Raw genomic sequence first — 16262 nt, 5'->3', positions numbered from 1 at the left:
TTAACAGGTTGTTTAATAATATTCTGGTCAACACAGCACAGTAATTTTCACACTGCTAACACTGTGGACAGTTTCTTCATTTACACAAGTTTGTAAAGTACTATAGGAATCTGGCTTTATTTTTCTCCCACTGACACACAGTTTTAATACTATTTATTAAATTATTATTCTTCCTTGTTGACTTAAAAGCTAATTCTATCATTAATTAAATTACCATATGTATTTAGCTCTGTTTCTGGATTGTATTATGATATGTCTACTGAATACATATTGATATATACAACAAAACTATTTTAACTTCTTAAATCTCTATTTATTTGTGTGTATATGTATATGCACGTGTGCATGCACATGTGTAGAGGTCACAGACATGTGTAGAGGGAGTGGGAGGATTAAATTCAAGCATTGGACTTGGCAGTTGGTGCCTTTACCAGCTAAGCCATCTCCCTAGCCTTATTTAATTATTTTATAGCTTTATAAGGATCAAAGTGCCACTACATCATTCTTTTTCCCCCTAATACTTTCCAGGCTATTCCTCTATGTTTATACAAGTCTTGGAATCAGCCTAAGTACTCCCAAAAAAAGCTCTTGGTATTTTAAAAAGAATTACATTATTTTTTTTATTTACTGAATTACTGAATTTTATTTTTTTAATGTATTTGAGTTTTTTGTCTGAATGTATGTCTGTGCACCATATGCATGCCTAGTACCTGTGGAGGCCAGAAGAGGACATTGGATCTCCTGGAACTGGAGTTACAAACAGTTGTGAGCTACCACGTGGGTACTGGGAATTAAACCTGGGTCCTCTAGAAGAGCAGCCAGTGCTCTTAACCAATGAGCCATCTTTCCAGCCCCTCCTATTCTGAATTTAATACTGTTGATTCTCCCTATCTAAAAAACAGATATAGCCAGGTGCATCTGAAAATCCCTGTAGTCTCTGCTACTCAGAAAGCTGAGGTAAAAAGATCACCTGAGCCCAGTCGTTCAAGACCAAACTGGACAGCAAGACTTAGTCTCAAACAAACTCAAAAACCAAGCACAACTTATAGTTCAAAATCTATGCAAAGTTCAGTTTGTACTTAGTAGTCACCTGTTTTCTCTCTCCATGGACAGGAGTGTAGGTCTGTCCCTCACATATCCTGCCCTGCTAACTCCCATATTCTGTACCACCATGTGAGCCAGCCATACCTTAAAATTTCCCATAAATTCCAGTCAGATTTCAACTCTGTCATTGCAATTGTTAATCTGAGACATTACCCCTAAGAAGAAGAACCATCAGCTTAATCTTTGCTCTTTAGGTGTTAACTGTACTTTGATGGAAAGGCATAAGAAGTGTTATCATGAATGCATTAATGGAGATAAGATTGCAGATAAAATCCCAGCTTATACTTTCTCTGTTTGGTTACATGATACACCACCCTGCAGAAACATGGGCCTAGCTCTGAGCTTTCACCACTCTCAAAACACTCATTCCCTATAATATTTGTTAGACGGAAACAGAAGTTTTCAGCAGAATTATTCTCAGTGTTATATCAGAAAGCTTAAAAATTCTGAAGCCACAAATAACATTGATTTTGGTGGGAATTGCCATGAGCCCATGTTTCAAATGCTATACTACCTCCAAATATATGTAAGAAATTTTAAAAATTTGTAGTAAATATTAGAATATAAGATTTACTTTATTTTGCATGTATAAATGTTTTGCCAACATATATGTATATATACCATGTCCAGGTCTGGAACCTGCAGAGGCAAGAAAAGGGTATCAGATGCTCTGGAAATGGAGTTATGGATGATTATGAGCTCCATCTTGGTGCTGGGAAAAGGACCCAGGTCCTCTGCAAAAGCAGCAGGTGGTCTTGGCCACTGAGCATCCCTCCAGCCCCTGGAATGGGTTTTAAACAGATGCTGAAGATGGTAATTTGAAAGGGGAATACTTACCTTTTGCCATTTCAGTTCTTGTGTCTCTGTAATAATTTTAGCAATCTGCTCTTCATATTGAGTCTCTGCTTCCTAAATTGAAAAGAAAAAGGATGCTATGAAAACTAAAACTTCAGGCAGTTAGTTCCAGCTCTTTCTAGTGAGACAGAAATAGTACACCTTCACATTCACAGAGGAAAACCTAGCATTCCACAAATTAAATTCATAAATCCAGCAGAGGACTACGGCCCTCTATCAATCAAGTAATCTAAAATCTGGATGAGGTTAGGCTTTGTGGCACACTCATTAATATCAGCACTTGGAAGGCAGAGGCAGGTGCATCTCTTAGAACATGAGGGTCTTAGTTCAATCCCTAGAATCCATGTAAAGGTAGAAGGAAATAACCTACTTCACAAAGATTTTCTCTGACCATCACACATATGCTGTCACATGAGCACACAAACACATCATCATCATCATCATCATCATCATCATCAAAATTTCCTTAAAGAAAAAACACAGTCTTAATAAAAAGATAATCTTCCCCAGAAGCTTCTCAATATGCATGCCCTATTATCTCATTGCCATAATGGGGTTACATGTAATCTCTAATTAAATTCAGTCACTGGCAGGGAAGAGTACATCATGAATAACTACTACCAATGAGGTCTTCTCTGACTCATACCGGTAAGAAGTGAACCCTAAGACACAACCAGGGTTTTTCAAAAATTGAAAGAAAGAAGAAATACATGCCAACAAATGTCAACCTTATGTGTTACACAAAAAGCGAAGGTGACATTAGAACCTCTTGCAGTAATACATATCTATAATTAAAACTGACTGGCCAGAGATGGTGATACGTGCCTGTAAACTCGTCTACTCAAAATGGAGACAGATGAATTTCAAGTTCAAGACCGGTTGAGTAACATTGGGAGACTTATGTAAAAAGAAATAAATACACACATACGCATTATACACAATTACGCATACAGTTCTCCTAAAAATAGCGGTGTTAAAATGTAGAAGAGGACTGTGGCTCACAACTCACTCTAATTCTAAGGGATCAGACAGCCTCTTCTGAACTTCAAGAGCACCAGGGAAAACACTCAAACACATAAAATAAACCTTTTAAAAGATTTTTTTAATGTCAAAGATATTGCTTTCACCATGTCAATGTGGTTATACTACTTTTTAGTAGGAAAGTAGATTATAAGATTTTACCATGATAGTGTTCTCAGTTTTATGTATATATTGACTGATCCAGGAGACAATTTTATAAGACAGATACTCTTCCTATTTTAGCTGAAGAAACTGAGGTAGCAAAGGGATAGTTTCTCGATGTCCTAGTTTGTTTTCTGATGTTGTGATAAACATCCTGACCAAAGCAACTTGGGAGAGGAGAGAGAAGGTTTATCTCAGTTCACAGTTTATATTCCAGCATCAAGGGAAGCCAAAGAACCAACTCAAGGCAGGAACCTGGAGGCAGGAGCTGAAGCACAGACCTTGAAGGACCACTGCTTACTGGCTTGCTTAGCTTGCTTTCTTAATCCAATACCACCTTCCCATCAGTGACAGCACCCCACAGTAGGCTGGGTACTCCCAAATCAATCATCAAGAAAACGCCCCATAGACACACCCACAGGCCATCTGATAGGAAATTCCTCTCTCTCCTTCCCTCTTCCCTCTTGCCAGGCAACTCCAGTTTGTGTCAAGCTTATAAAACACTGACCCACAGGAAAGAAAGGGATATTTTCCTTACAGGTTGCAGTCTACCATCAAAGAAAGTCAGGGCAGGAGCTCAGGCAGAAACTGAAGCAGAGACCATGGAGGAATGCTGCTTACTGGTTTGCCTCACTACCATTCTTATTCAGCCCAGGCCCACAGACCCAAGAATGGTAGCTCACAGTAACCCTCTTACATCAGTTAGCATTTAAGAACATGTTTCACAGACATGGTCACAGGACAATCTGATCTGTTTAGGCAATTTGTTGAGGTTCCCTCTTGCCTAGTAACTCTAGGTTTATGTCAGACTGACAGCCCAAGCTAGTCATGACACCCAACATTACACAGCAGGCCCACTGTGAGCCAGTGTTCTATTTGCTTGTTTATAGTTGAGGTAAGATCTTGTTATACTGCCCAGGTTTGTCTGGAACTCCCAGCTCAACCACCCAAGAAACTGATACTATGGGCATTGTTAACACTAGAGCTTGTATTTGATCCCAAATTTGAGTTAGTTGTGAGCCACCATGTAGGTGCCAGGAATGGAACCCAGGTCCCATGCTGAGCAATATTTGCTCGTAACTGCTGGGCCACCTCTCCAGTCCTCTTCTACATTTTAACAGCACTGTTTTCAGAAGAAATGAGTGTGCATATTGTGTATAATGCACATCTATGTATTTATTTATTTTAGATAAGTCTGTCTCCAAAGTCTCTTAAATACGAATTATATTATCTTTAAGAGATTGTGGATTTGGGGCTGGAAAGATGGCTCAGAGGTTAAGAGCACTGGCAGCTCTTCCAGAGGTCCTGAATTCAATCCCCAGCAACCAAATAGTGGCTCACAACCATCTGTAATGAGATCTGGTGCCCTCTTCTGGTGTGCAGGCATACATGCAAGCAGTACACTGTATACATAATAAATAAATCTTAAAATGAGAGCAAGAGAGAGATTGTGGACATGATAAGACATAGGGATTACTATAATACACTGCTTCAAAAGTTCTTTATACTCTTTATAGCCCACACAAGTTTGAAAATCGGTTACCAGTGTCAGTGAGATGGCACAGTGGGTAAAGGCATTTGCAGCACAAGTGAGTGATCTAAGTTTAATCCCTATGACCCACATGATAGAAGGGGAGATCAGACTACCAAAAGTTGATCTCTGACTTCTAGACACATGTCAAGACACGTTTGAGCCCACCAATACATCAGACACACACACGTACACCACACACACACACACACACACACACACACACACACACACACACACCACACGTTTTTAGAACCTTTTGCCTATATGTAAGTACATTCTGATTTTAGTAGAACATTTTTCAAATAAAAATTAGAAAAAGTTGTATGAAAAAAAAATAAAAATTAAGAACTGATATGAGGGCTGAAAGACAGCACAATGGTTAAGAGGATATGAGTTCAATTCCCAGCACCCACACCAGGCAGCTCACAACTACCTCCAACCCCAACTCCAGGAGGAACTGATGCCTCTCACCTCCATTGGCACTTGCACTTACACGCACATATTCACAAAGACACACACACACACACACATACACATAATTAAAAGAAAAAAATAAATATTTTTAAATAACTAATAGGACTGTGTTAATAGTTTCCATATCAGAAACCTTCCTTATAATTTGTTAATATAAAAACAGCCTCTTTAGTACTATGTTTAAAATGAACTTTTGGGCCATTTCATCAATGTTAGAGATATTTCTCTTGAGCAACTTTTGGCTCATTAAACTAAGAAAATATACAGAAAAGTGCACAGTATTTTATCAAACAACATGGAGAAACTGAAATGAGCAATTTTAGAAAGACAGATTATAAATTTGAAAGGAGAGTACAAGTAGCCAGTTACAGTTTGGGTCTCCTGAACACATGCCTGCTCTCTGTGCTAGGTCCCTAAATCTGTTCAGGGTCAAGAATTGAAAGGGTCTGACCAACACACAGCCCATCTTGTAAAACAACAGCCTGAAGCAAGCACTTTAAAGAAGCACAGCACTTTCTAAAGGTTATAAAGAGTAAATAAACCATCAAATTACTCCTCCTTTATGGTTTTTGTAAAAACACTTCAATCCTTGTAGTCCTAAGGCATCTAATAAAAAATAAGCACTTTTAGGATTCTATATTCTGGGATACTTTATTGAACTTGGAGATAGGATTTTTCTTGCTAAATTTATTTTCTTTCATTGACAATCTCATAGGAATTTTTATTAAAACTTTTTAAAGTTGCTTGATGGAGTGAAGAAACATAAAAGCTAAATAATAAAGATTAAAAATAAGTTTAACAGAAGACTTGAAGCTAAAATGCCAAGAAAGTATAAGTATATAGCAATGCTACTTTTGGTAGTGTGGCTAATATCCATTTATCAGATTCCATGTAAAATAAGGGTATGTATTCTACAGATTGTAATGATCCAATCAATAGTAATAGCACTGAAAGGTGACATAAGATTATTTGCTACAGATTACACTACTGTGTGGTCAATTTTCTCTCAGTTTCCTTAGCAAATCATTGTTACTTCACATGATCTAAAATTCCATTGAATTATATTTATTGTTTACACAGAACCCAAGGACTTACTACTATTGGATACTTAACTGATTTTTAAAGTAATTTTTATTTATAATTTTATCATAATGCACACTATATAGTAACACAGTTGTTCACTGGCATGGCATGTTGGACCTACAAAACTTGAATCTTCTTAAAAGTACAGGCCCAGAAGTGGTTTATAAAAGGACATCAAGTAAATGCATACTTTAATGTTCTAAAAGCTTCATGGTAAAGGTCTTTCATCCTCCTTAAACAACTGATTTGGATCAGAAATATATTTTTTTAAAAACTTTCAAACCCCTTCTAAATTTTAGAATCCAAGAGATTTATCATTGAAATAGGAATTACCATGTTGTTTTCAATACAATACAATACAGGCTCTCAAGTTCAACATAATTCCTACCCTATATGGTGGTCATATGCCAATCACCCAAATCCTGAATTTGTGACCCCTGTGCTATTATTGATCATCATTACTCCTTATCAGTAATCCCATGGATCTGTCTGCCAAGGTTATTTATCAGAATCAAATCTAGGACTTGGGAGGAATTGACAGCAAGCTTGCATGGCATAAATGAAGCCCCCTGAGCTCAATCCCCAGCATGTACTGGTGCATATCTAAAAATCTAGCACTTCAGAGATGAAGGCAGGAGGATCAGGAATTCAAGGCCATCCTTGGCTTCACCAAATCAAGGCAAGCCTAGAGCACAGAAGACTGCTTCAAAATAAAGAAGAAAAGGAGTCAAAATTCTAAAATGCACATACTATGGATTCAATATTAACTACTTTGTTGATTCAGATTGTTAAATTGTACATCTTTATTAATTTAAATCATCCCAGTGTTTTCAAATTGTATCATTACCAATTTAGCCCAACATAGCGGTGCACACCTTTAATCCCAGCACTGGAAAGACAAAGGCAAGGGGATCCCTTTGAGTTAGAGGCCAGCCTGGTCTACACAACAAGTGCCAGGCCAGCCAGGGCTACATGGTGAGACTAGTCTCTTAAAACTGAAAAATAGCTGGGCGGTGGTGGCGAACGCCTTTAATCCCAGCACTTGAGAGTCAAAGTCAGGCAGATCTCTGTGAGTTTGAGGCCAGCCTGGTCTACAGAGCAAGATCCAGAACAGCCACCAAAATTACATGGAGAAACCTTGTCTCAAAAAAACAAAAAACAAAAAACAAAAAGAAAAAGAAAAAGAAATTATTTGTGGGTGTTAGCTTTGAATCTGTAAGTATGTGTGTTTCTTCCTCCCCTCAAGTCTCAGAGATCTATATGGAAGAGGAGCTGGAAAAATTGTGAGAGCCAGGGGTGATGGATGCAAGGAGATAGTGTTTTCCAGACACAACAGGACTGACACACATGAACTCACAGAGACACGACAGCATGCACAGAATATGCGCAAGTTCAAACCTGACAAAATCCCAACATGCAGAAGGAGAAATGGGCAAAAATCCCACCTCTAACCAAGAAGCTATCTGCAATTGATAGTTTCTGGGAGAGGGAAAAAACAGTTTTCTTCAATGAAGAGACACTAGGTATAATCAACCATACCCCTAAGTAGACCACAAGCTCAGAAACAGTTGGCCTCCACATTTTTATTTTTATTTTTTTCTAAGGGGTGGTGTGTCTCTGTGTATGTGTATATACTTTTTGTTTTGGTTTTGCATTTGTTTTTAAAAGAGAAAGAATATAAAGTTGGGCCAGTAGAGAATAGCGGGATTTGGGAGGAGTTGGGGGAAGGGAAAGAATATGACCAAAATATATTGTATAAAACATTTTAAAATAAAGGCCTGCAGCACTACTTGTGGCAAAAAATAAAAATAAAAATAAATAAGTAAATTCATGTGTTTCATTTGAAATACCCACAGAGAACAGAAAAATAGAACTTTCAGGGAAAGAAAGAAAGAACACAGTGAGATAAAGGGAAGTGGAATAGGAAGCAGGAAGGATTAAACAGTTTGGGACATGGGAGGGTAGGGTAGAGTACAGAATTCAGGGAGGAATAACTAAGACTAAAGACTTCTGAAAAAGTCAGATGAAAACTACTTCTGCAAAATCTTTCTAAAATAGAAACATATGCGTATATAAAAAGATATATATGGAGTTCTAGGTTCATGGAGTTACCCTATAGCAGGACAACAATGCCTCAACTAAAAATCACAAGCTAACAAAAAAATCCAATGTCTGAAATGGGCTACTTCTATTGTAGTTGTTGGCCAGTGAAATCCCATAGACTCCTCCAAACAGTGCAGTGTTGGCTCTTAGTTACCCTCCAGAACTTAATGGCAAGACTGAAGTGCTGAAGATGCCACATACTTGAGTCACAGAACATGAAGAAATCAAACTGCTATTGACCTAAAAGCTTCATCCCATGTCTAGACCATGGCAAGTTTTCAGTGCTGGAAAGTGCTAAGCACACTACCAGAGGGGAAAAGTAAGCATCAATTTTACCCAGCTATGAAACCTATGAGCTACAATAATGACCAACCTGACAAGATACACCCACCAGTATAATAGTGGTATGAATGTCATAGGAGTAACTAACCCCTGTCTAAGGTTTTAGGCCAGTTCCCAAGATGGAACCCATACCTGTCACCATTATTGAGGCCAGGAACAGATGGCTAGAAAGGTCATATGCCACAGGGGACAGCCTACTGCTATTAATCTGCAAAAGGAATATAGTACTAAACCTACTCCAAATGACTTATAGTTACACCCATAGATTAGTGCATCTCTCAAACATCATTAGAGGCTTCTTTTTTGTACTAGATGGCAACAAACATGAGACCCACAGTTGGCAAGGTGCCGAGAATAAGAGACTCCAGGTGTGGAATATTCCTTTATGCTGTGTGAATATATGTTTGCCATGATTGGTTTAATAAAGAAGCTGACTGGCCAATAGCTGGACAGGATAAGGTTAGGGGGAGAGTCAAACAGAATTCTGGGAAGAAGAAGGGAAGAGTCAGAGGAGCAGGGAGCAGATGTAGAGAGAAGCAAGATGGACATGCCATACTGAGAAAAGGTACCAAGCCACAGGGTAAAGCATAGATAAAAATACAGGTTAATTGAAATTTAAATGTTAGCCAGTAATAAGCCTGAGCTATGGGCCAATCATTTATAATTAATATTAGGCCTCTGTGTGGTGACTTGGGAGCGGCTTGTAGGGCAGAAACTTCAGCCTACACTGCAGAGTGCGCAGACCTAAATGGGACGTCTGTAACACAGAAAATGGGAAGAAAAGACTGTAAGAGCCAGAGGCAGTAGATAACAAAACTGTTTTCCAGACATAACAAGGTAGGTGTACAAAAAAATTCACAGTGGTTGTGAAAGCATATACAAGACCTATCCAAGCTCAAGCTTGGCAAAATTCCAGCATATAAAGGGTAGCAGTCAAGAAATCCCACCCCTAGATGAGGAGCTATAGCTTCCAGGAGAGGGAAAATTAGTTTTCCTTAATGGTGTGGCTTCTCATAGATGGGACACACTCCAGCTGACAGCCACACATACAAGCATATATAAAGGGGCTAGAGAAATGGCTCAGCAGTTAAGAGCACTGGTTATTCTTCCAAAGGACCTGGGTTGAATTCCCAGTACCCATATGGTTGATCACAGCTGTCTGTCACTTCAGTTCTAGGGGATCTGATTCCTACTTCACTGTGGGCACCAAGCATACATGTACACACATACATGCAGGCAAACATTCATACACATAAAATAAAACAACAAATAAGTTTTTAAGTAAAATATACAAAATTCTCACTGGGCGGTGGTGGTACACACCTTTAATCCCTACACTCGGGAGGCAGTGGCAGGTGGATCTCTGTGAGTTCGAGGCCAGCCTGGACTACAGAGTGATTTCCAGGAAAGGCTCCAAAGCTACACAGAGAAACCCTGTTTCTAAAAACAAACAAAAAAAAACGAAACAAAATATGTACAAAATTCTCAAAGAATTAACAAAATATGTATTAAAACTGGGTATGGTGGCTCACATTTTTAATACTAGCACTTGGGAGGCAGGTAATCTCTGTAAACTATCTCAAAAAAAATATATTTGTGCACACATATTTAAAAAAAATTAAGTTTGACCTCTGGCCCCTACATGTATGTGCACATAAACATACATACACACACACTCTCACACACACACACACACACACACACACACACTCTCACACATATTTACAAGTGATATGCATAAACACATATTTATAAAGTGATATGCATAAATACATACACACCTATGCACATACACACACTAAATAAATAACACACACTGTTCTTTTACTAACCTTAAATTTAGCAAAAGTTTCTTTGTTTGAAATAGGATGTTATGCATCCCATGCTAGCTTCTAACTCACTATGTAGCCAAGGATGACCTTGAACTTCTGACCTCTTGACTCTATCTTCTTGGGATTAAGTGCTTGAACTACCACATGTGGTGTTAATGGTGCTGGGGCTCAAACCCAGTGCTCCCCAGCCCCTCAGAAGACATTTAAAGGGTTATGAATTTCAAGCTGGAAATAGCAAACAAAATATATTTAAAACATAAAACATTTAAGTTTTAGTGTCTCAAAGTTGTTTCGCTTAGGGAAGGCAGCATTTTAAGTTTATCAAAATATTTCTTTATAATGCTTACCCAAGCCTTTTCTACATTTTTAAACACATTTCTTCTTTAAACACATTTTTGTTATACTAATAGATAACTTTTATATAATTTTTATATAAAATGTTATGCTAATATGCAACTTATATGGTATGAAATTTATAGTAAAAAAGTTAAATAATTTTAAAACTCAGAACAAGGTTTATAATGTTTCAGATTTTTTTCTCACTTGGAGCTTATTTTCAGAACAGGAGTGTTGACTTCCTTGTCTAGAATATGAGATTTTGCAGATGTTAAAAGAAATACTAGTCCAGTGGTGGTAGTGTACACCTTTAATCCCAGCACTCAAGAGGCAGAGGCAGGCAGACCTCTGTGAGTTTGAGACCAGCCTGGTCTACAAAGTGAGTTCCAGGACAGCCAAGACTGTTACACAGAGAAACCCTATCTCAAAAAAAATAAAAATAAAAAATTTAAACAGAATGCTTACTTGGGGCTGGAGATATGACTCAGAAGTTAAGAGCTCTGGTTGCTCTTCCAAAGGTCCTGAGTTCAATTCCCAGCAACTACATGGTGGCTCACAAACATCTATAATGGGATCTGATGCCCTCTTCTGGCATAAAGGCATACATGCAGATAGGGCACTTATATACACAAAATAATCTTTTAGAAGATGTTAAGTTTAAAATTTAAAAAGAAAGAAGAGAAATTCTAACAACAAAGTACCTAAGAGAGTAGCTAGTCAATAATGAACATTAGATGAAAACAAAAATAAACCACAACAAAGCCAAGCAAAAACTCGAGGTCATTGCTACAGTGGCTTTTGTTCATTTTCTTCTTTCCAGAAGTAGTTGCAGTCTGCCTTATAACAGAGTTAACAATACAGTATTCAGACTTAGATCAGCACAAGCTCAGGAAGAGAATGCTTTTGAAGTTTTGCATTATACAATTATCTTGCTGTTTTAGGGTTTCTATTGCTGTAATAGAAACACTATCTTAAGAGTTAATATTGCTGTAATGAAACACCACAACCAAAAGCAACTTGGGAAGGAAATGGATACTTCCATATAACAGTTCATCATGGAAGACAAAGATATATGGAGGCAGAAACAGACACCGAAACTGTGAAGGTGTGTGGCTTACTCAGCCTGCTTTCTCATAGAACCCAGGACCATCAGCCCAGGGATGACACCACCCACAATAGGCTGGGCCTTCCCATATCAATCATTAACTAAGATAATGCCTCACAGGCTTCCTACAGCTGGATCTTAGGAAGGCATTTTCTCAACTGAGGGTCCCTCTTCTCAGATAACTCCAGCTTGTGTCAAGTTGATATAAAATTAGCCAGCACAAAACACCATGACCAAAGGTAACTTGAAAGAGTTTATTTAATCTTATAGCCTGTAGTCCAAGAAAGTCAAAGCAAGACATGATGGCAGGAACCTGGAAGCAGGAACTAAGGCAAAGGCCATGAAGGACAGCTGCTTACCTGCTTACTCTCTCTAGCTTGCTCAGATTCTTTTGTTTTGTTTTGTTTTGTTTTGTTTTGTTTTGTTTTGTTTTGTTTTGTTTTGTTGTTTTGTTGTTTTTTGAGACAGGGTTTCTCTGAGTAGCTTTTGGAGCCTGTCCTGGATCTCACTCTATAGACCAGGCTGGCCTCAAACTCACAGAGATCTGCCTGGCTCTGCCTCCCAAGTGCTGGGATTAAAGGCTTGCTCAGATTCTTATACTATCCAGAACTATCTGCCCAGAGATGACACTCCCCAGGGTGAGCTGGGCCCTCCTACATCTATTAAGAAATGCCCTGCAGACCTGCCTACGGGCCAATCTCAATTAAGATGTCTTATTCTCAGATGACCTTAGGTGTCAAGTGGACATAAAAACTAGCCAACACATCTGCTACAGCCAGTACCTTTTACAATTGTTTAGGCTCTCTTTACCCCTCTCCCTCTCCCGCCCCCTAGAACCCAAGTAGGAGAAAGAGAAGACAACCAACTCCACAGTTATATTTTTTTCTTTATAAATAAGAGGTGGTTTGGGCTTCTTAAAAATTTTAATTAATTAATTAATTAATTAATTAATTAATTAATTTTAAAAAACCTGGGAAAAAATCAAGACTCTCTATTGAAAACTTTAAGAGGGACTCACCCTTCTCATACGCAGCTCTTCTAGTGCTTCAAGTAAACTTGTTCTGAAATCCAGGAGCTGAATAGAAGCCATTGTCTCTGAAGAACTCTGAAGAATGAAGGTAGATGATGATGACCTGGTGTTGAAACTATCTTCCATGTTAATACTTATTTTATTTTCTGCAATTCAAAAAGAGTTTTAACTTAAAAAAGATTATCTGTGTTTTTCTAGAAAAACCATAATTACCATAAAAACATTATCCCATAATCCTCCAGGTTCAACACTAAATAACAATGTTGCTATCCCTCATACTCCAATATTCATAGAAAGACACTCGGCATCAATGACTCTATTCTACTTCTCATGGTTTAAGGGTTTTTCTGGTACCTGAGCACCCTTTAAGGCTACACTTTCTTCCCCTACACTCCAAACTTGTGAAGGCTGGGTTCCTAATATTGCAGACAAGGCTTGACCCTTCACCAAAGCACGATGCCACACATTCTCTTTCTAAACTTTGCTTTCACATGAAGCTACTTTTCAAAGATAGTGCTGACACTAATTAGCAATGCAAACTTCAGATTCAATAAAATTGGAAGAGGCCTTTGGCCTTTTATTAAAAACCCAGGTACTTAAACATCTCAACTGATAAAGTGTATAAGTCAAGTTATAAGAAACTTTTTCAATTTTTCAATCTGAAATAATTTTAAATTCAAAAGCAGTTGCAAAGATAAGCCCAGGGAAGTCCTATGGACCATCCATTCAGTCATCTCCAGTATTACTATCTTGTATAACCATGGCACAATATTTAAAATGTATATCTGATATTGGTACAATCCATATAATTTATTAGAAATTTTCCAGTGATACATGGATTTGTGTATATATATACATGCTTCTATGCACATTTATTGTTACTATGATCATAATCAAAATGCAGATTCCTACCATTATCACAGGCCTCTTTGTGGCCATATTCTCTTCTCCCAGTGTTAACCTCTAGCAAACACTCATCTTAATTTCAGATATATGTGTTAAGTGAAAGAAACTTCAAACTATTCAAACAGTTTTAAATGCTTCCACATTGGTAATGTCCTGAAGAACCTTGAAGAAGCAAATAAAGTTCTTCCTTCCTATTATCCTGGAATCTTCACACACAGTTTTTCAAATCAATAAACAGCACACAAATTAGTCAGGGAAAGAAAGCTGTATATTATAAGAACCAGCAGAAATAAGTGACAAGAGAAGCAGATATGCACTACACTAGCACATACAAAGCAACTAGCATCACTACGTTGAAAGAAATTAAGCCAATCTTGAAATTATCAATCAAACAGCATGTTGTTGTTGTTGTTGTTGTTGTTGTTGTTGTTGTTAAGACATGGCCTCCCACTGTATCTAGGTTATCTTCACTCTTCCAATACTCTTAACTCAGCCTCTCAAATGCTGGATTATAAGTATGTACCACTGGCAGACTTTTAATTCATCGAAATCTCTATTTTCTAAAATAAATAATTTTTAAAAAACAGATAACTGATGTGTTTGAAGATTGACCACAGTTAGTAAATAAAAAAATCAACACTCAGTTATCATAGTGAAGTGACCTAAAATAATGTGAAAATAATCTTAAAACCAACCAGAGAAAAAAAGATTGATACTTTCAAGAGTATTATCACTTACAGTGATAATGTGTATTCTTATTTGTTTTCTGTTGCTGTGATAAACACCATGACCAAAGTAACTTGGGGAGAAAAGAGTCTGTCTCATTTTACAGGATACAGTCCATTATGAAGAAAAGCCAAAGCAGGAACTCAAGGCAGGAGCCTGGAGGCAGGAACTAAAACAGAGACCATGGAGGAATGCTGCCAACTGGCTTGCTCATCTACCTTCCCGACACAACTTGCCTAGGGGTGGCGCACAGTAGGTTAGGCTGTCCCCAACCCAATTAGCAATCAATAAAATTCTCCACAGATATGTTCACAAGTCTATCTGACGAAGGCAATTCTTCAGCTGAGGTTTCCTCTTCCCAGGTGTGAAAAGTTGACAATCAAGGATAGCCATCACACTATGCTACTCAAGACACCAAAGGGCATCTTACAGAAGAAAAAAAAAAGACCAATCTACAAAGAGGATACAAAAATTTTAAATATTCATGCACCTAAACAATGGAGCATCAAATTATATGAAACAACAACTGGCAGAATTGAAGAAACAACAGAGAATCCTATTATAGTAACAAAAAATAAAGGAAAGCAAATTATTAGTAAAGAAGTAGAGCACTCAGAAGCTGGAGAGGTAGCTCAGTCAGTAAAGTACTTGCTATGAAAACAAACAGACCTGTGTTTGGATCCCCAGCACCCACATAAAACCTAGGCACAGTGGCACATGTCTATAATCCCAGAGCTGGGATGATGACAACAGGAAGATTCCTGGAGATCACTGGCCAGCCAGCCTAGTTAAATCAGTGATCTCCAGGTTCAGTAAAAGGCCCTGTCTCAAAAAATAAGGTGGAAAGCAACTGAGGAAGACACCCAACATTGACCTCTGGTCTCCACATGCACAGACCCACATAATCACATATATACTACACATAAACACACACATACACACAGAGAGAGAGTTAGGGAAATAAGATTTGTATAAAATTACCAAAAATTATCATGTGTCACCCAACATGTCCTGCGAAACCAAAGGTAAAATTACAAAAAGAGCAGAAATAAATGAAACAGATACTAGAAGGAGAAAACTGCTAATGATGCAAAAAATGCTTTTTAAAAAATATTTTAAAAACTGACAAATGTTTAGGCTTTTCAAGAATAAGAGAAAGAAGATTCAGATGGCAGAAATCAAGGATGAACAAGAGAATGTTGTGATGTCATGGGCTGCCTGGGTCCTGTTCTACCTGATTAGAAGTTGTGAAGAAGTGAAGAGATTCTTCTAGTTTGGCAGCCCTAGACCCTGGAGGACCCAGGACCTAGACCAGCATCCTTGAGGTTTACAACTTCAGATACAAGAGTCAGAAGCCTGCTACACCACAGATTCAAAGCCAGTGAGTTACTGCTCTAGATAATCAGTGAGAAGCTTATTGCCCTGACCTTTAACCACCAGTGTCCCTGACACTTGCCAGCTCTTGTCATTACCAACTTCAAGTAGCAGTGAGCAGCAACAGCAAATAGTGACTGTGTGTTACAATCCCTGGGAAAGTCTGGGTGTCGGAACTCTCAGCTACTACAGTGGCAACTATTACGGCTCTCCTATCTACAGTGTCAAAACTACTGGCCTTTAACCACAGCCAGTTCTATAGCTCTCGGGCCTTGG

At 38.1% G+C, this 16262-nt stretch overlaps 1 protein-coding gene across 1 annotated transcript in view; it reads right to left on the bottom strand.

The window, feature by feature from the left end:
• Positions 1 to 16262, bottom strand: part of Ccdc73 (coiled-coil domain containing 73) — a 124689-nt gene that overhangs the window by 86228 nt on the left and 22199 nt on the right. Inside the window, exons 2-3 of the mRNA XM_036183362.1 lie at positions 12969 to 13126; positions 1942 to 2013 (exon numbers count right to left, since the gene is read on the bottom strand). Of these exons, the coding sequence (XP_036039255.1) occupies positions 1942 to 2013; positions 12969 to 13106 (210 nt within the window). The 5' untranslated portion in view covers positions 13107 to 13126. The remainder of the gene's footprint in view (positions 1 to 1941; positions 2014 to 12968; positions 13127 to 16262) is intronic.

The sequence above is a fragment of the Onychomys torridus genome, chromosome 4, assembly GCF_903995425.1.
Source record: "Onychomys torridus chromosome 4, mOncTor1.1, whole genome shotgun sequence".
NCBI lineage: Eukaryota > Metazoa > Chordata > Mammalia > Rodentia > Cricetidae > Onychomys > Onychomys torridus.
Note: the sequence above shows the minus strand (reverse complement) of the source record. Positions and strands in the feature narration are given on the sequence as shown.